Consider the following 25,143-nt stretch of genomic DNA (forward strand, 5'->3'; position numbering starts at 1 on the left):
GAAGTTGACAAGTGTCAGGATCAGCCCTGGTGGTGATTGCAGCCCGGGGCCCCTGCTGAGCACACGCAGCACTAGAGGAAATGGAGTCTACTTTTAAGTCTTAACACGAGATAAAAGTCAGCGAGGCCACTGAGTTATGACTGCGGAAAAAACCCATCACTTTCAATATGCATGCTCTAAGGAAAAAGGAAGCAATAAAGTGTGATTGATTAAACTTTTAAGTACACGTGAGGTCCGGGAAATATAATTCTTAAGCCATAATGCCGAATTAACATATCTCACTGCATTTAACTTCTTAGAATGGTGCAGTGTGTGATGTTCCAGACGCGGAGGCAAGACAGCCACATGAAGTGGGGCACACCAAGATAAACACCACAGGGAAGCCACCTGGCTTTCCACAGATGTCAACAGTCACCAGATTCGTAAAAGTAGGAAATTTTGCCTTGCTCAGCCACGAAAACGCCCCGACATTTCAGTGTGAGGGAAAATGAAGCCCAAGTCACAAGAGGGGTGGACACTGCTTCCAAGAGCTTCCAAGAAAGCCATCCCTATAACACGAGGGCATTCTGGGGCCTAGGAGGTCATTATGTGGTTTCCTTCAAAGCAGTGTGACTTCCTAATCCCTTGTTTTTTTTTTCAAAGGGGAAAAATGCCACACCATTGAAAAACTGCAAGGGTTTCCCTTTAAGAGGAAAATGTTAGAGGGGGGTGTGTGTGCATGGTCTGTCTATAAAAAGTCCAGCCACTGTTAATAGAAAGAGAACGGTTTGCACATCATCGATGTAACCTGGCAGCCAAGGAGAGTGGACTGGAATGCACATGTGTGAACAATGATGACCTCACTGTACTAGTCAGTGGGGGCAGTAGACGCCGTTTACTGAGCATGTGTACTGTGTGGTCCTCACATTCAAAACGACTGAGCAAGTAGGGCAATGAACCTGTGTCAAATTTTGCGTTAATTTTGAACATTCCTTTGCAGGAATTATTGGGGTGGTTCAGAAGGCAACTGGTGAGTAGCAGCTTCATCATGACAACGCACCCGCTCATGCATTACACCTCATGCAGAGTTTTTTGGTGAAACTTCTAATCACCCAGGTACCCAGCCCCCGCTACAGCCCAGATTTGGAGCCCTGCGACTTCTGGCTTTTCCCAAAATTAAAATTGCCTTTGAAAAGGAAGAGATTTTAGACTGTCGAAGAAATTCAGGAGAAAATGATGAGACAGCTGATGGCGATTGGGAAAAATGTGAGGTCCCAAGGTGCCTACTTTGAAGAGGACTGAGGCATCATTGCCCTATGTACAATGTTTCTTATATCTTCTTCAATAAATGTCTATTTTTATATTACATGGATGGATACTTTCTGAACAGACCTGTGTGTGTGTGTGTGTGTGTGTGTGTGTGTGTACATGCTTTTTTTTTTTTTTTGCAAACCTTTCTTTGCTAAAAAAAACTACGTTGGGGGCCCTCAACGGTGTGGTTCAGTTGGTTGAAGTGTTGTCCCAAAACCAAAAGGTTGATTCTTGGTCAGGGCATATACCTATGTTGTGGGTCCAATCCCCCATCTGGGTGCCTGGGGGAGGCAACCAATTGAAGCTTCTCTGTCACATCAATGTTTCTCTCTTTCTCTTCACCTCTCTCTAAAATACAATGAAAAAATGTCCTCAGGTGAGGATAAAATATTATGTGGGGGGTTTTACCACATTTAACTTAATATTTTCTGAAGACAGTAATCTAAGGCTCACACTAATCATAGGAGGACTGTGTAACAGACTAGGTATCTACTTCCGGGAAATCACCTAATTAACGTCCCTGCTGCAATCTTTTCCATCACTGAGAGTGGACACCTTTGGGCACACATGCAGCTCCGGTGCCGATCACCGTAGTAACCAACCGTGAAAACTAGGGAAGCATTCTGATCAAGCAGTAAGGACACAAGCAAAACCGACAAGGTTTTCGTCGTCACACTAACCCACCCCTCGCTGTGCCCTCCGATGGTCACCTAGCTGTCTTCAAACCTGTAATTATGGGTCTCCTCATTTCTTCAATCTGGTTGAGTAATTGCATGTGGAAGGCCCAGTGTGCACTCCATGAGCCTTGTCTTTAAGGGGCTTGTACTCCATGAGGGAGTCAGGAGGAATAAGACAATTATTGACAAACAGTAGCATAAAGCATAAAGTCTGAAATCTCCCCTCTGTGCACGGGATCAACCAGGTGTCACCGGAGTTCTGAAGTCCTGCCTTAATGAGAACAGATTTTGAACTTCTGGGAGAACTATTCTTCACAAGGCTCTCTGTAGGCTTCCTTTGCAGCTCTTGAGTACTTTCAAGTTAGTAAGAAGAAAACAGGATCTCTCTTCAAAGAGCTTTCAAATTAGCTAGCTACTTGTACCCATTCCTTTTTATTTTTTTAAAAAAGATTTTATTTCTTTTTAGAGAGAGGGAAAGGGAGGGAGAAAGATAGGGAGAGAAACATCAATGTGAGAGAGAAACATCGATCAGTTGCCTTGCACATGCCCCCAGCTGGGGACCTGGCCTGCAACCCAGGCATGTGCCCCGACAGGGGATCGAACCAGCGACCTTTTAGTTCACAGGCTGACACTCAATCCACTGAGCCACACCGGCCACGGCCTATCCATCCTTTCAACATCACATTTTTGCAATTTCCTCTGACACCAATTCTCATCACTCAAATATAATTCTAGTCTAAAGATTTTTTCCATTACAGAACCAAAAGGTCTAACTTTCTAGAGAGGGAACATTTTCACAATGTGAAGCTTTTCTGGTCAGCTCCAACGGGTTCGTCCAGGCCACCTCTGCAACCAGGGCCGAGCAAGGTTTCCCATAATGAGGGGGATAGCACAGATGAGTGTACCTGCAGGAAGAATAAATGCTGCGTGATTTCCTGAACCAGCTCCTCCTCCGCATTCTCGGGATAAAATTTGGCCAGGAAGTGGAAGGTGACTGGCTCTTCCTTCGAAACATCGTGATCCAGCACCTGCACAATTGCAGAGCAGAAGACAAACAAGCTATGTTGGCACCTCTTTCTCCCATGCCCTTGTCAAAGACACTTTTTCAGGGAGTATACAAATATTTTTCCCCTCTAAATTCATCACATTTAGCCCTGGCTGGCGTAGCTCAGTGGATTGAGCGCAGGCTGCGAACCAAAGTGTTGCAGGTTCGATTCCCAGTCAGGGCAGATGCCTGGGTTGCAGGCCACAGCCCCCAGCAACCACACATTGATGTTTCTCTCTCTCTCTCTCTTTCTCCCTCCCTTACCTCTCTAAAAATAAATAAATAAAATCTTTTAAAAAATTCATCACATTTGCCAAAGGCTATGCAATTCTTCAGTTTGAAGCTGTCACAAAGTCATCTATAATAAGAGGTAAAACTCACTTCAAATGGCACTTCTGTACCAAGTTAATTAATCTCCCCAAGGGGCGAGTGGAGCTAAAATTTAGGCACAAATGTTCTCAAGGCCACAGAGAATTAAAAATTAGAAATTTATGATTCAAAGGTCTTGGGCATTACCCTTTATGGCAGGCTGAATGTTTTTAGATTTTTTTTTTTTTGGAAGTTGTGGAATATGTCTTTATTCTCTCTCTCTCTCTTTTTTTTTTTGGCTGCCAACCCCCAACATTTAAGTCCATATTGGAATGGAGCTTAGGATGATGAACTAAATCTTTGGGACATCAGTTAAACATTAACTAAGCAACGGAAGTGAAACGTGTCCATCGTGGCAACCCTTTGTTTTCAGGAACCTCTAGAGATGCCCCACGAAATACTTGAGCACAGTCAGTAAACCACACTGCCTTTAATCTTCCAGCGATTTCACCCACCCACTGAAACGCCTGAACCATCTGCTCTGCAGAATTAACTTCGTTTCAGGCCATGAGCATGCCATGTGACAGGCCCCAGGTCTCCATTCACACGTGTCATAATTTATTTCCTTCGAGCAGAGGGTGCTGCGGCTCTTGATGCCCCCGGTCTAATATCCATCCAACCGATGCTCGGTGTTATGATTTAAAAATTTACTTTGCCGAGAATCACAAAAAGACACAGAAAGTTCTGTTGTCTTTGATAGCTAACTTTCCATGCCCCTGCCCACGTTTTAATTGGTGGTGCCCAGGAGATTCAAAATTAACCCGACCTAGGGCAACCTTGCTAACATACGTTGGCACAAGGGGGCACTTTGATCTCCGTGGTCGTTGGGAATTAGCATATGAAATTTATCATCAGCAGGAATTCTAACATGCAGATTCAGGTTTGTGTGTAGATGAACACTTGAGTCTAAAGTCAAACTGATAAAAGGCAGGAGGCTTTTCTTGTTTATCACGCCACGTAATAAATAGGTAATAAACCCAGAAGGGCAATTGCAGGGGATTCCATTTGGGGCAAGAATTAGACACTGGCTTACTTTGAGATTCAGGTGCCTTTTAAGAGTTACTGACAAAAGCATACGGCCATTCGCACCTATCTTCATGGCTAGGTAGGCAGGTAAGTAGGTAAGTAGGCCTTTGTATGCATGTATGAACCCACACAGAGGGCGGTTTCCCTAGGCAGTATTCCTCTCTAAGCCACACTAGAACAGCTGGGAGCCCTCACTTGTCCAGGCCTCAGAAGCCCCAGAAAATCATGGGGACTAGATGAACAGTCTTCCTTCCCCACTGCGACCAGGGCACTCTGTATTCCTCAGAGCGCGTTAATGATTAAATTGAGTTGGGCTGTGCTGTTTCTCAAAAAAAAAAAAAAAAAACTTTTAAAATTTCATAAAGCACATGAGCCCCAAGAACATCTTTCCAAGACATATGTTATAAACATACATATGTAATTTTTATTCATAAAGCCTGCCCAGTGGCTCAGTAAATTGAGCAGCATAAAGCAGAAGCAATCAGCCTGGTGACCGTGAGTGAAGAGGCCAGGGATCGCGATGATCTTGGTTCGTTCTGCCCGCCCAGGACAGCCTGTGAGGAGTAGAGGGCCTGGGGCACCTCGAGGACCTGCTTTCTGCAGGACTTGCCCTCTTCCTCCGCCCTCTACCCATCATGCCCCGTGATGAGCAAACACCCTGGGCACGTGCTCAGGGCAGGACCAGAGCACACACCAGCCCCACTGGTTTCATCCAGTTCCAGCCCAACCTTCTTGTCCATCTTGAGCCAGGCCACGGTGTCCTTGATGGTGTACTGCAGGCCAAAGAACCAGGTCTCCCGAAGCCCCAGGGTCCGGCACACCAGGTCAAATAGGTCCTTCCCTTTCCACTTCATCTGCAATGCAACACACCACAGGGGAAAACAGGGTGAGCAAAAGTCATAGTCCGCTCATGCAAAACCTCTTCTCTGTGTTCTCTGCTCTCGGGTTCCAAAGCGTGGCGATGACACTAAGATGGCTGAGGAGTGGAGAATTCCTGCATCATTTTCAAGCTTCCTACGCAGAACCACGAGTGAGAAAATACCAATTAGAGTTTAATGGCTTAATCACTGCAAAGCGTACACAGTACTTCCCTTGGACAGTTCCTTACAGACCTCAATATCCCCAAAGCTAATTTAGGGAAGCTGGTGAATAAGCATCCTCATTTAGGAGAGTCTAGTCTCTGGAGTTAACCCGGGCGGGGGGGGCACTCGCTTCTAGGGACATTCATTTCCTTGAGATTTGGTCATTTATTTTTCAAAAAATCATGACCCTGCCCTTTCATAAAAGGTTAGTAGTGTTGTGTGTGTGTGTGTGTGTTTAATTTAAAGGCTGCTTTTATTAGAAGTTTTCTGTTTTGCTTTGTTTTTTTTTTAAGCAACGTAGGAAAGGAAGTTGTAACCAAAGTCATAAATCATGGAGAAAAAAAAAAAACTAGAGAACTCAGTCCAATCAAAGTTCTCTCCCATCATGATGAATAACCGAGGCCAAAGTGGAGGCAACTTGCCCACAGTCACACAGAGCAATTTCAAACGCACAGTGTCTGAGCCAGGGGATGAATAGACTCCAATACACTGTACTGTACTTATCCTATAGCCTCCCTTTCAAAAGGACCTGAAGCAATGGCTGCTAAATCCCTTCCTCAGCTATTCAATCTTGTAGTTGGGAAAACAAGTTCAATATCTTCACAGGGGAAGAAAATGCCCATCGGTTTAGTAAATGTTGCCACCTTGTGGCTTTCAAGTTAAATCACACAAGATGTTCCCATACTACCCCTTAGCTGCTGCTCACCCCCTACCCCCAAGTGCCCCCCCAGAACCAGGTGGACATTCAAATGTACACCCGGTGCAGTTATGAGCATATGAGACACATCGCAGTGGCGGTGGTCACAGTAAGAACAATCTTGACATTCAATTACAATGTCACCAGACGCCAGAAGAGCAAGACCGCTGGGCTTGTTTCCCATAATTAGCGCGCCAGTCCTTCTGCCCTCACTGAAAATCTCCACCCAGCTCCTGGGCACTGAAGATGCATGATGAGAAGGAAAGGTGGGAGGGGATCAGGATTTAGAGACTTGGTATAAGAGCAAAAAGGAAAAAGTAAGTTAGGCCTCTAGTATCTGATTGGCTCTTGCTGAAACCTGATTCTACAGAGGATTTTTTCCGGCAGGTCTTCCGGTTTTAATACACATCAACGAACCGTGCGTTCTCTATGAGGTGCTCGACAGCAGAGCCCATCCATCCCTCTTCCGCGCTTGCGGTCCAAGCCAGAGAGCCCGGCAGCAGCCTACACGGAAGGACACCAAAACGCAGCAGAGGAGCGGCTGTGATGTGTATGGGCTCTTGTCCTGCACCAGGGCCATGTCTCCTACCGTCCTCCTCACCCTGCCCCTGCCCCTCTCTGCGACGTCAGTGAGGCCCCTGGAACACCACGGAGGGTGAAGTCTTTAGAAATCATGTTGTGTAGAATAAACTGACTACGTTTTATTTTAAAAAGATGATCTCCTTCCCCTTTTGTGAGGCTTGATAATGCTTGTTGGCACACCCAGTTCCCAGCCCGACAGGAGGACAAAGGGTTTTTTAATTCACAGGCAGGTTGAAATTCCTACAGGCAGACTTCACAGAAGAAATGTTATTTTGGAAAACTAGAACCTTCGGGATGCCGATTATTCTCTCGTCTCTGTTTTAAGCCAGTACATAGTACATAAATTATAAATGACTACCTTGCTACACGATAATGGCACGCTAAAGAACAGACATTAACTTGGAGAAGTGAAACACCCAGGGGCCAAAAAGATCAAGGTAACAATTCCAAATCCTCCATATCGCACAGCTGCGGTCGGCGGGCCGGGCTGTGGCACGAAGGGGCGGGCGCCTGCAAACGGCACGTGCCGGGCATCTAAAAGGGGAGCTGCGAAAACAAGGACGAGTGAACTTCCTGGCTCGGGAGTTGAAATTCTCAAACATAATATCATATTAATGCAGTTTTCTTGTATTCCTTTCTACTTCTTTGTTTTTAAAATGCAAAACTCTCTCTGTTGAATGCAGAGGCAATGTCTTTGTTCCCATGGAGCTGACAATAAAGTGAGGAGAGGAGGGGGACAAACTCTCACACTGGTTCAAAATGCCCTACTTAGATTTTTAACTTTGGCTCGAAGGACTGCAGAATGTCAGAGCTGGAAATCAGCCTACCTGCTGCGTCTACCCACTGGCGACCCATCCTTTCTGTATAAATAAGGAAACTGAGCCACAGACCCTTCGGCAGCCTGCTAAAGTGGACGCTGACCTTTTCCATGGTGATCCAGACGGTGCAACCCCTAGAGCCTCGGTTGCCATTTTTCTGCTCTGTGGGGTCCTCGCCACTAGAACTCCCCAGCCACCTTTTCCAGTAAATAACCAGTATCTTAACATTCTTCTCCCACCCTAAAATAAAACCCATTCTCAGAGGAGCCTGATGCTGCTCCTTTACAACTCAGTGTGAGTTACTGCCTCTGCGGCCTCTCGTGGACTCTTTCAGAAAGCATTCCAAGGCACATCCTACATGCTGAGCAGGGTCAGACACTGAGGATGCCAAATGGTGGAAGCATGGTCCATGCGGGAGACTCGAGCAAAGACTCGCGTCAGAGAAGGCTTTAGAGAACAAGTGAGAGAGAAAAAAAGGGAAGGAAATAAGTTTTTTAGAAAGATAATAATACCTACAGGGACCTACAAGTCATCCGGTAGAGCTGAAACGACAGCCTGAACTCAGGAGGGGGCGTAGTGGAAAGAGAGGCGTGATGCGGGGCCAGGTGGCTGCCCATGGAGCCTGTGAAGAGTTTTGAGCAGACGGAGCGATGGGATCGGATCAGATTCTGGGACGTGCGCTGATGACAGGGTGGAGAATGAGTCGGGGGAAAGCAGCCTAGAATCAATAAGGACGGAAAGGAGGCCAACTCCTGCCTTAACAAAGGCGGTGGGAGGGAGAGCAGACAGCCTGAGGAATGGGAAGAAGACAGTCACGGGACCGGTGCCTGAATGCCAGCGGGGACCCAAGGAGAAAGAATCAAGGACACCTGCGTTTCTGGCTTGTGCACCAGGTGGTTCCTCTAAAGGAGAGAGAGAACCGCAGGAGAAGCAGCAAGTTTCAAGGGGAGCAGATGAGCAATTAAATTTAAGACAAGATAAGTTAAGATGCCTGGGGAGACCAGGTAAAATGTCCTAAATACATTTGATTTAAAGTCTTAGCTAAAATAAAATCTTCTGTCTTTAAGTAATTAAAAGTTTTCTTTGAGGTTAAATCCTACCACCAACATGTTGTTTACTTACCTGAGGATGCCCTTTCCAACATGCCCTCCCCGGAATGCATGAGGCTTGCTTAGTCGTCCTAATTTGGGTTTCTACTTCTTAACACACAAGAACCATTGGTCACGGTTGCTCCAAGTGGTTCTCAGGACACCCTGTGAAGGGAGGTCTCGGGTTGTTTGTGAATGGGGCTGCCTTGGTGGCAGCCAGCTCATGAGAATGCGACCACACTCGTCTTTAGAGTTTCATCAGTGACGCACCGCACCATGCGGACACTAGGAAGCAATCTGAACACCTGAACGTCTCGCTAGATGGTGGGCGCCTCAGGACAGAGCAGCATCCGTTGTATCTCCGTTCCCCACAGTGCCCAGCCGAGTATGGACATAAAACACATGGCCAGCAGTGGCTGTCCCACGGAAGACTTGACTACTTCAAAAACCCAAGGCTCAGAAACTTAAAGCGAAATGAACCTCCCGCCATCCACTCCTTTGACAAATATCTGGTGAACACCCAATGTGTCCAAGCAACAGCCAAGGTACAGCAGACAGATGGAACAAAAGAGATTGCCTCTACCCTCACAGAACAGGTCTAGGGCATGGACCAGTCAGAAACAAATAATTACCTCCTTCACCCCACATGAAAATCCACTCCAGGTAAGGTTTTCAGCACTACTGCCCTTGTCAGTGCCCCAAAGGGACACAGAGGCTGTTGGGATGCCCGATAAGGAACCCCCTAACTTGGCATCTAAACTGACTCCCACTGTGGGGAAGGAGGAGTGAGGGAGGAGGTATGTTCCAGGCAGTGGGAACAGCATGTGCAAAGGTCCAGAGACAAAAAAAGCTTAGATGGTCCTTGGAGGAAGGGAAAGTATTGTAGTTCAGTTTGACTGGAAAATATCAATTGCTGTGCTTCCAAAAGGACCTAAGGAACATCTAAAAGCAATTCTTTGTAAACTATCTCCTCTGCCTCTCTCATGGGAACCAGAGAACACAGAAAGTTATCTGAGTGACTGTTTTCCCCTGTGTCCCAAGGATGGATTACGAGTACCATTCTAGATACACAGAAAAGAAGTTAAATCATTACATAAGACGGATGCCTTGGGATAGAAGGCTTGATTCTCTCCAGGAACAAGTCTAAAGAGCACAGATAGGTTATGTAACATTGACAGGAATCTCAGCTCTGTCACTCTGTGACCTTGGGCAAGTTACTGCACATTCTTATACTTCCCAATGGGGATAATAAACGGAACCTGTCTTAACAGACTGATCAAAGGATTAAGTGCATGAATACAATTTAAAATCCTAAGACAGTACCCTATGCATAGTAAATACTCAATAAAAGGTAGTTATTATTCATTCTAACCCTGCCTCCACTCCTTATAGTCTCAAGTGGCACTGTTTAAAACCTCCAGTCCTATTTCACTCCATGGGTGATGGATGACAGATCAGAAAGGACACCATCAATTCTCGTTGAACTAACCATGCTATCACTCATTTGACAAACATTTATTGAGCACCCACTGCATCCTAGTCATTGTGCTCGGCACGAGAGATAAATGATGAATGCAGGACAAGACACTGTCCCTATTTATGTCTGACAGGGAAGACAGGTAATGGATAACAGAAATGCAACCTGGGAAATGCAAGCAGAACAGGGTGCTTTGAGAACACAGCTCAGGCCTGGGGGGCGGGGGGTGAGGGGCTTCACTGAGGAGACAACTGTCTGAGCGGGGTCTTGAAAGCCAAGCAATACTTGGTCCTCTGGTGACACAGGGGCTGAGAACAGGAGGTCACACCAGCTGGAGGGAACAGCACGTCTGCCACTTTGGGTCCAAGCTGTTGCAAAGTGAAGGAATGTTCCCTGCACTTTCCTAGTATCTGACAGGCGGCATAATTATCCTATCTGCAGTACTGAATGTTCAATGCAGCACGAAGTATGCAGCTTCAGCCCAGTGCATGTGACAGCCCTCCACATCTGATTAGGGACCACGTTGTTCAGGCACTCGTCTGAGCGGCCATGCATCCCCTAACAATACTTGCCACGTCTCTAAGAAGCCACGAGCACTTTATTTTCTTATTAAAATATTTCCTTTTCTGACACCTGACTGCACAAGATACCTTTCGGGCTTTGCACATATACAACCTAAAGACCATTTTGTTTGTCAGAGGGTTTGTCGTTTTTCCTGAACAGACTGACAAAAAAAAAAAAAATAGAACAGCTCCTGGTTTTGATTAAATGTTCATTTAAACCCAGAATTTGACCATCTTTCCACCAGGCCACAGTGTTCAAACTGCCCCACAAACTGAGATGAGCTCCTTGCCTCATCTCAGCCTAGTGAAGACGAGGGAAGCTAAGAGGCGGAGGCTCACTTTGCAGAGAGAAAAAGAGAGGTGGAGGGAGGGAGTAAGGTGATTTGCAGGGAGAAGAAAGACAAGAAGGAGCACCAATCTGGACTCCACGGCAGGTGAGCTCCCACTCTGCAGCCTTTGTCCTCAAGATGCCCTTCAAGAGTAATGGTGGTGAGCCTGAAAGTATGATGCTTCATGCTTTGTGGCTGTGCTCTCTGTTACTTTAACAGTCTGCAGTGCTATTGCACAGATATATACTTATGCCTGTATCAAAGATAGATGTGTATGAACTTTATAAACAGGACTAAGTGCTGCCAGCTTGTTATTTTTTTTCTAGCGGCTAAATTTATGAGCTATACCCAGAGTGAAGTGCTTGTAATTTATCAACCCAGAACATTTTAAGTAAATAGCACTAAGCACTTACCCTCCGCAGCAGGGACGTAGCTGGAATGCGGCACTTTCCTATTGTAGGAGGCTACAGGCACCGATAACCTGCAGGGCTGCTTGGGGTCTGTCAACCGGGGAAGACTTATGAATAACATCCCCAACAGTCACCTTACAACTGGCCAGGTTTACACTCGCAACCCTTAAAACTACCATTTGTTGTTTTGCTTTTGCAGCCGTCACACTGCATTTCTCCCACGGCATCCTTTGGGCCACACAGGTCACTGAACCCCTTTCACTTGCTGATACAACCATGTAGGAGGAGTAGGAAAGCAGCTACCTAATGGGAAAAGGCCACAGCTGAAAAAAAGGGACCAGTTTCTTGAAGAAAGAGAACCAAATTTGGCTGCCATGTGTGAAATGCCTAAGAATTGGGACCCCTGGAGAAACTTCGGCTTTACAGAGAAGACTCAAAGCTGGAAAAGGCCACCAGAGAAGCAAGTCTGTTTCAGAGGTCTAGGGGACAAGACTGGCAGCCGCACAGGGAATGCCATTTGACTGGCTGTCTGCTCTACAGAAGGTGAAAGAGAACTGACAAAGCCAGCATTCACTTATCAGGGTTTCTCCTAATTAGCTCCCAACTGCCCTAGCATTTGCCACAAAAATCGTCAAAAGGTTAGCTCCCTTGTAGATAGAGCAGCAGAAGGAACTGCACCTCCCCAGGCTCCGGACACACCACGCGTGTTTACCGTTAGTTCAGAAATGGGAAACCGAGGAGGACTGGGATTTCCCCTCTCAATCTTTATCCCTAGCTGACTTTGGCCGGTCACAGCTGGCCGAGAAGAACTGATTTTCTATAGAAGACTTGAGAATTTAAGATGCTAAGGTACCAGAAACAAGCCTAAATCCAACATTTATTTGTCCATTTTGAAAAAACAGACGCCAAATACCTTGACTTACAAGATAAACACAATGGAAAGAGTTACAAAAAATGGGTTTTTTTGTGAATAATGAGTTCTATTAAAATATTTCACCCAGACTGGTGTGGCTCAGTGAGTTGGGGTGTCATCCTACAGACAGAATGGTTGCAGGTTCAATTCCTGGTCTGGACACATGCCTGGGCTGGAGGCCAGGTCCTGGGGTAGGGACCTGTGGGAGGCAACTGATCAGTGTTTCTCTCGCACATCGATGTTTCTCTCTCTCTCTTTCTCCTTCCCTTCCCCTCTCTCTAAAACTAAAAAAAAAAATCTTTTTAAAATGTTAAAAATATGTTAGTTCATCAGAGGATTAAAAAGGGCAGTAATGCAGGTGTAAAAACAGCACTCCCTGGCTCAGTGTGGGACGCTTATACCACAGAAACAGGCTCTTGTGTCTTCTGAACTTAAACCACAAAACTGGAGTGTCCGTTCCTGCGCCATGAAAGGACACACCGCTCCTGATCAGCCATTATTTTCAATGTGAGGAAAAAGAGGAACCTCCAAATACAAATAGGATTTTAGCAGGAAAAAAAAGAAGTAAAGAAATTCATTTGTCTGGTCTACCAACCACAACCCCTATATGTCACTCAGCTAAATCTGGGCAAAAATCTCACAGACCTAAAGACTCCTCTTTGGGGAAGAAAAAAAAAAATCCCATTTCCAACCTCTTGTCCTGTCAATTTCTGTCATAATCAACCATAGCAAGTAATTTTCCTCTGCCAGTCCTCCAATCATCTCTGTTAGTATGCAAAATCTATTTAAATTATTGGTTTCAAGGCCCTCCACTTTGAAATTGCTTCCTCCCTCCTTCAACCAATTGCCCTGCCTCGTTACAACCCAGCCCGTACCTTCCCAAGTCAGCAAAACTACGTGCTTCCACTTATCCACAATCGGGCCTTTCTAAGGTCCATTCCTTTAATTCACGCTTGTCCTCCTCCCCACAAACAACACCAGATTCATGAGCCAGGATGTACAGAAAAACGAGGTGTCTGTCATTCCCCACGCTCCCTGTTTTTCCTGTGATTCTGCATTATCACCATCTCCTTGAAGGCAAGGGCTACTTTAAGTCTCCCAGAACCCAAGCAAGTGCTTCACAATCTGTGGCCACTCCATAAATGCTTGTGATTGGCTGATGATGATGATAATGATGATGATAACTAGATGAGGCTTCTGAGTAGAACAGTCTTCTAAGTAATGATTGCGATGAAGCGAGAATTTATGATATTCCTTATTAAAATTTTAATGGCATAATTGGGCCTTAAGGTATACATTTTCCCTCTCTGGTGACACATACTGATTTCTCTCTCTAAAAATACTTCGCCAAGGAACTCTAAATCTCAAAGAACCAACGAGAAAAAATTTCCGCAGAACAAAAGAAACAAAGGAAACAAATCATGGCACTTTGAGAAGTCACAAAATGGAGGTTTTAAGCTCTGCTAAGTCTGTCAAGACAAAACTTTACCCCCTTTTAGGGGGTGAAGTCCTTACATTCACAGCTTCTGGCATGTTGCCCCATGACGTGGAGAGAGTGTATGGGAGCAGCAGTGAACCCAGAGAGGAGATGTGCATTCTAAACTCCCTCCCTCCACCGCACACAAGCCTGTAACCTGGGGAGAAGCACACAGCTCAGCTTGGGCCTCCGTGCCTTCATCTGTCAATTTCTTTTGCCCCGCGCAATGCCCACATTTTATGATGCTTTGAAAAGAAGAAGCCGAGGCACTCCCAAGTCGGCTGACAGATGACAAAGCAAAAAGAAACAATATGATTACGGCGCTATAAAAGCACTACAATCCCCCAAAAGCAAAGAAGACAATTTCTGTCCTTGGAATTTAGCTCACAACACGAGCGCAATCACAGCCTTGTCAAATAGCTCTAAAACACCCAAACCTGCTGTGTTGGGAAAGTCACTTAACCTCTTTGGTTCTCAGCTTCCATAACCATCAAGTGGTCTTTCAGGATTAATAGTCTCTGAGTCTATGAGCTTGAGATGGTTTTGTATAAACCAAGTGGTATGTTTTTCATCGCCAGAATGATTTTCTTTTGATATTTATTATCCTATTCTATATCTTAAAATCATTTTCAGGGATGTAAATGACACTAAACATTTCATTTACGTGTGTATTCTACATTTTCCCCCTTCCTCAGGTTCTGCTATTGCTATCATGTTCCTTTCTCCAAATAATCAAGAGTTGATTTATTTATAATAATGAACTCTCTAATGTAACAAGAATGATATTTATAATGCTGAGACATAGAAGTTTTTAGCCCCAAGCATGCTACTGACATTCAGCAATTACCGATGATTACATTGCTTGAAATACTGAAAATAAAAATTCTGCAGAGCTACAAATAGGAAATTCAGTGCAGACAGACACAGAGAAGCTACATTTCAAATACCTAATCATGATGTCAAATTATCAGATTATGAAATACATCCCATGATTAAATATTATCTGACTAATTATTTCCTCCTGCCCTTTGAAAAAAATTGTAGTTTGTATTTAAAAGTGCATATGTTCAAAGAAATTCCCCACATAACAGAGCTGGAGCATAATCCATTCATGTAAATCAGCTCATGAAGAACCCAGACCCTAGCCCAGAAAGAAATTTTAAGCATTGTTTCTAGCTTGACCTTTTGATTAAGTTTCATGGTCATTAATGATAATGACACTGACTTCAACAGCACTGGGAGGTGCAGGTATGAGTGGGTAGGAGTAGTAACAATTTCTACAGATGAGTGAGAACTACTGTGGGCTGAAGACTTTTTAAACATATTCACGAGGCTGATTTAATCTCAAACCAATGTGAGTAGGATACCACATAAATACGCTCTTGGTGAATTTAAAACCGCAGATCAGTTCAGACAGGTTTAGTAATTACTCTGGTCCTCAGCTTTAAGTTTTATCTGTAAGTCAAATGATGAAAGCTACGAAAACAAGGAGGCTGAAACTGGCAAGGTGGACAGGAAAGCAGCAAGGAACCTAACTCACTGACAGAAAGGTTTTGTGAAATTTCCAAAGCTGGGTCCAAATTTAGCCAAGGAGCAAAACCGAGTGGAAAGGGGAAAAAGCCTTTAGAACTGATGTGCTCTGACCCCCTCTAGTGGTGCCTGCGCGACTGGGACAAGCACCTGGAGCGACTGAAGATTTGATTCAAGATGTTTTCCCTGAAGTCAGCACTAGTTTGGTAATCAATTTTTACTTGGTAAAAATGTACTAAAACATGTGGATTTATTTTTGTTGGTTTTTTTTCCATTCCCACTTATCCCCCGTATAACCCCTCCCCCTTCCCCTATGGATTCAGAATCCAAATTAGACAAAGCACAGACAGGAGGATGGAAAATATCCTCCTGCACCAAACCAGAGAAGCCTCGTCGCCAGCTGGCTGGAAAGATTAGCAGCTCTGAGAAAACTCCATTCTGAATCTTTAAGACCTCAAATGCTTAACTTCCGAAATTAAAAATTAAACAAGCGACAAAAATGTTTTTAGGTAAAGAAGCAAAACTAGCATGCATGGTTGGAGAAGTCATCCAAAATACAAAAGGAAAAAAAAATTCAAAATGACACATCAGGGACAAAAGAATGGCAGATGATTAACTATGGGCGAAATCATAAAAGAATCCTGCTGTCACGGTGGACACCAAGCTAAATAAAGATGAATCATATATCACATTCTGTAAAAGGTACTTGAACAGGAATGAGGCATAAGGTAAAGCTCATTGCAGTTAGACTAATTATAGCGTAGAAGGTCTGCAATTACAAAGGCATGGATAACCTGAGGGAGGTTCAAAGAAAATGAAGGAGATGATTAAAGGAAAAAATTCACAGTGCCTCTAGCAGGAGACCCTTTCTCTCCGTTCCCACACTCCCAACTTATAACATAAGAAGCTGATGTTTACCAAGTGCTTATTATTATGGGCAGGCCCCGGGCCAAGTGCCTGTAAAGATCTGCCTCATTCATGCCTTAAAACAATCCTTGAACAAAAATACTAGTAGCCCCCTCATGTTACAGATGTGGCCACTGAGGTTTAGAGAGCTAAGTCCAAGGTCGCTCAGGCAGCTGGTGGCAGTGGCAGGGTTTTACCCAGGCCAACTCAGCCCTTCTATCAAGCTGCCAGCTCTTATCCCCTAAGCAATACTCTTTCTGTCATCAAGATTTCTCTCACACCTATGTGCTCAAATCCTGAAATGACTTCCTAAGAAGGAAATATCAGAGAGGGAGTTGTGCAAGGAGTTTTTCTGCCCAGATCACCTAAAATAAGATGTTAAAGCTGAGGGTTTTGACATCAAGTTCTCCCTCATCTTTTCAGATGAAGAACTGAGGCCTGGGGGGAGGGGCTGGGGTGGGGAGAGATGTGCCCAAGATGTGCCCTAGACAGAGGAGTTCTGCCTAGAAGCCAGGGGATCAAACACCAGGTCAGGACTCTCGATGGTTTTACTCAAGTGACACCCCGACTGAGTACTGGGACCAGACACAGGAACGTGTGCTGACCTCCTGAACCCAACTCCTGCTCGACTGGCCTTGGAGCCCGAGGGCTGACTCTGGACCTTGGTACCTCCTGAATCTTGGAATACGTAGGTCTTCAGCTCCTTCTTGGTCACAAAAGACCCTAATCCCTTGCTTCATCCTCCTACTCCCCCGGTCTTCGGTGTTCACTAGAATTCCTTATATCTGCCTAGTCCCAGCCCCGACTTCAGGTTTCAGTGTGATATACCTGGCCTGAAGTGGTTGTCTTCTAACGGGGCTCCTTATTTCCAACCTCTCCTATCCCCCACTCACAAGCACTCTAAATTGTTCCGCATGCCAACCACCTTAAATCACTCTCCTAGGAAAAACCTCCAAGCTCCCATTGTTAACTGATGAATACAAGCTCCTTAGTGTGGCCTGAACCTACCAATTCAAACACATCTCTCCCCTCTCCCTGCCCAAACCACAGGATTCTGGTCTGCTGTGTTTGCTCAGCCACTTCCACTGATCCACTGACAGGAACGCGCTTCCCCTGCACCCGTGGACACAAATCTGCCTTCAAAGCCGGTGGTAAGGAGGCTGGAGGGAATGCTCCCCTTTCACCCCACTGCACGGGGTCTCCCATTTTCCTCTTAACGGTAACACCCTCATTAGATTCTGCATACACTCCTCTGTGTTGTCTTTTCTGTGTGTCCTCGTTCTCTGACTGGATTGCGAGTGCTATGGAAAGCTGGGACCTTCCCTCTTAATATCTCTCTGTGCGCTCCAACGCTTTAAATACTGGCTGTTCCGAAACTGAACTGCAGGGGGAGAGGGGCATGGAGAGGGAGGTGGACTTTAAAGAAGTTAGATAACTAACTTCAAGGTACACAAAAGGGTCTCGGAATAGAGAGGTGAGCCAATTGCTATCTATGTAGACACACAAAAGGTAAGACAACGCCAGGTTGAATGCAGGGAAGACCATTCTGAGCAGAAAGCATGTTAAGTCTGCAACTAGAAAATACTTAACTGTTACAAAATAAGTTTCATTTCAGTCAAAGGCAAGGGAGTCCAAGTACATAGTGGCAAAGGGAGCCAAAGGATGAGAGGGCCTGCACTTACTTCCTTTCATGCAACAACCCTTATATAGAACCTACCTTATGCCAGGTGCTAGTCTAAGTATTTGCCAATAAAAAACTTAATTTTAATCCCTGTAGCAACCCAATGCAGGAAGAATTATTACAGTCTCCATTTTACTGAGGCATGTGAGAGTTAAGGAACTTGTCTAAGCTTGCTCAGATGGTGAAAGGCAGAGCCACGGGTTGCTCCTGAGACTATCTATGGTCATGACCTCTAGGCTGTGCTGCCTTAGCAGCCCCAGTGAAGAAACTGGAGCTTAAGCAAAAGCAAAGACGTGCTCAATTTACTTGAAAGCCTCATTGAGAGGGTCAGATAAACAACTGCGGGCCTCATTGGCCATTACTGAGTTAAAAAGTGTGCCGGTCTATTCTCCCATTACCTACCCGTCCCTGTGCTTACTTTCAGAATAGACAAGGGCTCCATGGAGGCTTTAAGCAGCCAGCCCATTTACCCTGTCGGAGCCTCCATTTCCTCTTCTGAAAATGCAGCCAGTGCCAGCAAGTACTTCCTAACTAGGTCTTGATCACTGCTAAGTTGTGTTCACTGCCTGGTCCGTGTCAGTACTCAGTAAATATCTGTTGAATGAATAAATAAAGGAGTCTCTGTTGTATCAAGTGAATGTGCCTTTAAAGCATTTAGCATGATGCCTGGCACATAGTAACTGCTATTCCCTAGCTCTTTCTCCCACAAAAGGCAGACTTGGGGTCCAATGGATGGTAGCACTAGTCAGTATACCCCCCGCTTCCTTCTTCAGTCTTCACCAGCATGGCACGACTGTGTTCACAATTCACCCTTGACTGTCCACGTCCTAGAGCTGTGGCACCCACGCCGTCCACAGGCACTGACTAAACCCCACGGGAGAGCCCAACAATAAGGTAGAAACTATCCTCCGAAATAAGGAGAAAAGTTTCTCAGTGCCTGCACGTATGGCACTGTTACCATATACTACCAAGCAACGAAATCGCTGCCACTGTGCCCCTGGAGTTTACATTCCAGAAGGAAATCATTTGTCTAAATGTTGGAGTGTCTAAAATTTGACATCTTACTGAAAATACCAGTCGTTTCTTCTGTTTTCCCCTTTCGAAAGTTCCTTCTGTCATGGACAACTCTATGTCCACTAGTACGTTGGAATGATCTGTAATGTTGGTATTTAAATCAATCATAATCCCTCTTGGGTATGTGGAAACATTTGGGTTATCAACCAACAGGAGGAGGAGGCTTTATTTTTAATATAAGATCGTAACAGAATCTCCCACAACTCAATTTTGAGAAATTTTTCATATTTGACTCTTCCTCCTGGTAGATTGAATTATTAGAGTAAAATTCCAGCCTAGATAAGAAATAATATAAGTGTTTCGCCTCCTGGCAAATTACACTCAGCACCCACTTTCTCAAAATGACAAATATTGAAGCTTTCAAGTGGAAAAATCCTCCAAAGCATTGAGCCAACTGTGCAATGCAGCAGGTATTGCAAAGAGATTTTTCCCCCTGTCTCTGCAGCAAAATGTCTGAACTTATTAATATAAGATAACATGGCTCATATGTTAACTACCACTGGTTCTGAAATTGAGTCCTTGTTAGAAAGCCACCTACATGTGACCTCAGTAAAGCCAAGAATTCCTCAAGTACCACCTCTCTTTTTTTCAAATGCACAGGCCATCTCCTGCATTAGCACTTTGCTCAGCTTACGTATAACATAATAGGGCAGGAGAATGAGACTGATCGATTCTCTGAAGTGGAATTCTCTCGGTCATCATAGATCAAACTACTATTACTTTCAACAGAATGTTTGAACATCATTTTTTAAAAAGTATTTTCACTGGAAATACAAGGTTCAATGAGATGCAACAGTTTGACAAGTCACAATGTGGCAGCAAGCACGGTGACCTAAGCCTCCTACTTTAGGCCAAGTGTAGTCCCTTTCTGCCCAGCACTACACATTCCATGAATCCTTATTAACAATTTCACGGGGTCAGTAATATGACTTCCATTTTACTAATGTGGAAGCTGAGGTCCAGATAGGTTAAGTGTCTTATCCAAGCTTTAAGCAGTGTAGCTGGAATTCAGTGAAGCCCAGGTCTGTCTTATTTCAAAGCCTTCACTTTCTCCTAGCTGCTTTGCTACTCAGTGTGGCCCCACACCAACAGCATTGGCATCACTTGAGAGTTGGTTACAAATGCAGAATTCTCAGTCCCACCAACGAACTACAGAATCAGAATCCCCACTTTACCAAAATCCTCAGGTCCCTTACGTGTATATTAAGTTGGACAGACTGTATACTTTCCTTCTCCTCTCTGAATAGCCCTTTCTGTAGATCCCAATGTGGTGGTGGTGCGAGGAGGGACAGGAGAGGGGAAGGTGTTTCCCCCCAGGGACAATTGGCAATGTCTGAAGACATTTATGGTTGTCATAGCTGGAGCTGGGTGAAGGGTGCTACTGGAATCTAGTGAGTAGAGGCCAGAGATGCTGCTGAACATCCTACAATGCACAGGATAAGCCCCCACCAAAAAGAATTATCCAGCCAAATGTCAATAGTACCACGGTTTAGAAATTCTGCCACTGCTGGCAATACTGGCTACCCTCTTTGGGTTTGGGGTCTATTTAAAGAAGAAAATTAATAAGAGATTTTCATGGCAAAATCATGACTAAAGAAAGGTCATACAAAAATCCCTTTCCCTGTGTGTCAGTCTCTTACAATCTCTCACATTTATCAAGTAGTAACTTAGATTGGAGATCAGCGAACTTGGGCCCACAATATAAATCCAACCCTCTGACTGGTCTTATGCAGTTTGAGAGGTAAGAACGAGTTTTACATTATTATTTTTTTTTAATTCTCACTGAAGGATATGTTTATTGCTTCTTTAGAGACAGAGAAAGGGAGAGAGAAAGGGAAGGGGTAGGAGAGGGGGAGAGAGAGAGAAACATTGATCAGATGCCTCCCATACTCGCCCTGACCAGGGATCAAAACTGAAACCTAGGTAAGTGCCCTGACTGGGGATTGAACCTGCAAACTTTTGGTATATGGATGACACTCCAACCAACTGAACCAGGTGGCCAGGGCAAATTTTACTTTTTTTTTTAAGATTTTATTTATTTATCCCTAGACAGAGGGGAAGGGAGGGGAAAAGAGAGGGAGATACACATCAGTGTGTGGTTGCCTCTCATATGCCCCCTCACTGGGGACCTGGCCCATAAGACTCTCTAGTGCTCAGGCCAGTGTTCAATCCACTAAGCCACATCAGCCAGGGCAAATTTTACCTTTTTAAATAACTGTTAAAAAATTTTAACAACATTCTATCACTTGAGAAAATTACATAAAATTCAAATTTCAATGTCTCTAAATAAAGTTCTATTGGAATAAAATAATGTCTATTATTTTTAAATTTTTAAAGATTTATTTATTTATTTTTAGAGGGGGGGAGGGGAGAAAGAAAAGGAGGGAAACATCAATGTGTGGTTGCCCCTCATGCGTCCCCCACTGGGAACCTGGCTTGCAACCCAGGCATGTGCCCTTGACTGAGAATCAAACTGGCGACCCTTTGGTTCACAAGCCCCCACTCAGTCCACTGAGCTATACCAGGCAGGGCATATTATTTTTAATTTTATTAAAGGCTGTTTTTACAAACAACCTCACTGAGATATAACTCACATTCCTTAAAATTCACCTACTTAAAGTCTACAATTCAATGGTTTTTAGCAGTGTTGTGCAACCATCACAATTTCAGAACATTATCATCACCTCAAAAAGAAACCTTGAACCCTTTTAGCTATCACACCCCATAACCACATCCCCACTTTTCAGTCCCAAGCAAACACGCATCTACTTTCTATCTCTATAGATACCCCTATCCTAGACTTTTTTTCTATTTTACATGCATTTATTTCATTTTGTTCGCACTGTACGATTGTTATACAGCCTACAAAAAGGAGAAAAATCTAATCCATTTTCCAAATCCAGGTGAGAGCTAATGTGTAAAAAAGAAACTGCACAGTAAATGACAAGAAGAGTTCAAGTGTCCTGTACAAGTCATACTGCCTGTCACGTGATGTATTTAAAGCTGTAAATATTGTCACAGGAGAATCTCATCTCTGCTGTGGCCACACAGTTCCTTTGGATGAGGTCTCTTTATATCAATGTGTCTGTTCTTTTGAGAACAGGAACATGTGAAAGGAATCATACATATGTGGTCTTCTGTTACTGACTTCTTTCAGTTACAACGGTTTCAAGGTTTATCCATGTTGTAGCATGTATTGGCACGTCATTCATTTCTTTTTATTATAAAGTAGTTTGTATTGTATTGACACACTACCTTTTTTTATAGTCATTAGCTGATGGACTCGTGGGTTGTTCCCACCTTTGGCTCTGTGAACCAAAATATTTATTTTTTATAAATAATAGATTGTATTCGCCCTGGCTGGTGTAGCTCAGTGGATTGAGCGTGGGCTGCGAACCAAAGTGTCGCAGGTTCGATTCCCAGTCAGGCCACATGCCTGGGTTGTAGGCCACGGCCCCTAGCAAGCGCACATTGATGTTTCTCTCTCTCTCTCTCCCCCTCATTTCCCTTTCTAAAAAATAAATAAATAAAATCTAAAAAAAAAAAGATTTTATTCATTTAGAGACAGGGAAGAGAAGGAGAAAGAGAGGGAGAAAAACGTCCAAGTGTGGTTGCCTCTCGCACACCCCCTATAGGTGACCTACCCCGCAACCCACGCATGTGACCTGAACTGGGAATCGAACAGATGACCCTTTGGTTTGCAGCCCGCGCGCAACCCACTGAACTACACCAGCCAAGGGAAGTACTTAAAACGAAGTACTAACATGGGATGGTGAGCCCTAAACTGGAGTCGGAAGGTCATTGGGAAAGTAAAATTTATTTACATCCACGCCCAGATGAGGTTTGGACTTCTGTGCCTGCCGTAGAAGTACATTCCGGAACTGGCCCTACATTCCGGAAGTGGCCCTTCCCCATTTCCGGCGGAGCACCCCCACAGGGACAAGGCTCGACCGTTCCTACCGGCCGTCATACCACATTAAGTAGCCAATATATATTTCTTTTGTTCTAAATTATGGTTTTTTACCTTTATAAACTCTGGTTTTCATTGTACAAGTTTCTCTGTGGGCATGTTTTCACTTCTCTTGAGTAGAGGCCTATGCGTGGAATTTCTGGGTCATACAGGAACTCCGTGTTTGCCTATGTGAGGAACTACCGGACTGTTCTCCAAAGTGGCTGTACCATTTTACCAACAACACTTGTTATAAGCCTTTTTTATCCTAGTCATCCCAGCGGTTGGCTCTCGTTGTGGTATCTCGTTGTTCGTATTTGCATTTCCCCAGTCACTGAGGATGTTGAGCAACTCTTCCTGTATTTATTGACCATGTCTGTATCTTCTCCGAAAAAATGCCTATTCAGATCCTTTGCCCATTTTTTGATTGGGTAGTTTGCTTGTTTATTTACTGAACTATTAGAGCTCTTTATATATTTTAGATACAAGAGGCTTATCAGCTATGTGACTTACTGTTTTTTCGTTTTCTTGGTGTCCTCTGAAGCACAAATTTTTAATCTTGATGAAGTTCATTTTATTTTATATTGTTGTTCATGCTTTTGGTGTGAGATTTAAGAATCCTCTCTAGCCCTGGCTGGCATGGCTCAGTGGATTGAGCGCAGGCTGCGAACCAGGCATTGCAGGTTCAATTCCCAGTCAGGGCACATGCCTAGGTTGCAGGCCACGGCCCCCAGAAACTGCACGTTGATGTTTCTCTGTCTCTCTCTCTCTCTCTCTCTCTCTCTCTCCCCCTTCCCTCTCTAAAAATAAATAAATAAAATCTTAAAAAAAAAAAAAAAAGAATCCTCTCTATGCCAAACCCAAAGTCATAAAGTTTTAGCCCTATGTTTCCTTATGAGTGTCACAGATTTAGGTCTTTGATTCACTGAGTTAATTTTTGTATGTGAGGTGAAATAAAGGTTCAACTTCATTCTTCTGCACGTGGCTACACTGTTAATCTCAGCACCGTTTGTTGAAGGGCCTATTCATTTCTCCAGTAACTGGTCTCAGAACCCTTTTCAAAAACTAGTTAACCAAAGATATACCGGTTTACTTCTGGATTCTCAATTTGATCCCATTGATCTATGTGACTGTCTTTATGCCAGTACTACACTGTCTTGATTATGGTTGTTTTTTAGTGAGTTTTGACATGAGCAAATGTGTCTTTCTACTGTTACTTTTCAAGATTATTTTAGCTATTCTGGGATCCCTGCAATTCAGTATGAATTTTAGAATCATCTGTCAATTGCTACAAAGGAGGACACTGGGATTCTGATAGGGACTGCACTGAATGTGTGTAGTTCAACCTAGGAAATACTGCCATGTTAACAGTATTAAGTCTTATCCATGAACAAGGAATGGTCTCCCACTTATTTAGATCATCTTTATGTCTTTCAACAGTGTTTTATAATTTTCAGAGTATAAGTTTTTTACTTTTTTTTGTTAAATTTATTCCTAAGGATTTAATACTTTTTGATGCTATTATAAATAGAATTTTCTTAATTTCATTTTCAGATTGTTCATTGCAGGTATATACAATTACAGTTTTTGTATATTGACCTTGTATCCTGCAACCTTGCTTAACTCGTTTATTAGTTCCCATTGTTTTTCCTTAGTGGATTCTTTTAGAGTCTGTACACAAGACCATGAAAGCAGCAAATATATATAGATAGCTTTACTTTTTCCTTTCCAAAATGGATGCCTTTCATTTCACTGTCTTGCCTAATTGTCCTGGCTGGAACCTCCAGTACAATATTGAATAGCAGTGGTGAAAGTGGGCATCCTTGATCATTCCTGACCTTAGGGAGGAAGCATCCAGTGCTTCACCATTAAGAGTGACATTAGCTTTGGGTTTTTTACAGATGCTTTTTATCAGGTAGAGGAAGTTCCCTTCTATTCTTTCTTTGTTGAGTGTTTTTATCATGACATGCTGTTGGATTTTTGTCAAGGCTTTTCCCGCATCTATTGAGATGATCATGTGATTTTTGTTTTTTATTCTATTGATATGATGTAATACATTAATTGATTTTAGGCTGTTAAACCAACTTTACATTCCTGGGATAAATCCCACTTGTTTATAGTGTATAATTCTTTTTATATGTAGCTGCATTTGGTTTGCTA

The 25,143-nt window shown here is 43.9% G+C and overlaps 1 protein-coding gene across 4 annotated transcripts in view; it reads right to left on the reverse strand.

Moving 5' to 3' along the window:
- The window catches only part of NF2 (NF2, moesin-ezrin-radixin like (MERLIN) tumor suppressor), a 70,557-nt gene that overhangs the window by 40,247 nt on the left and 5,167 nt on the right, over positions 1–25,143 (reverse strand). For all 4 annotated transcript variants that reach the window (XM_045826797.1, XM_045826798.1, XM_045826799.1 and 1 more), the window contains exons 2-3: positions 5,136–5,261; positions 2,873–2,995 (exon numbers count right to left, since the gene is read on the reverse strand). In XM_045826797.1, coding sequence (XP_045682753.1) covers positions 2,873–2,995; positions 5,136–5,261 — 249 coding nt within the window. The remainder of the gene's footprint in view (positions 1–2,872; positions 2,996–5,135; positions 5,262–25,143) is intronic.

The sequence above is a fragment of the Phyllostomus hastatus genome, unplaced genomic scaffold (assembly GCF_019186645.2).
Source record: "Phyllostomus hastatus isolate PE091 unplaced genomic scaffold, TTU_PhHast_1.1 phas_scaffold_760, whole genome shotgun sequence".
In the NCBI taxonomy this organism is placed as follows: domain Eukaryota; kingdom Metazoa; phylum Chordata; class Mammalia; order Chiroptera; family Phyllostomidae; genus Phyllostomus; species Phyllostomus hastatus.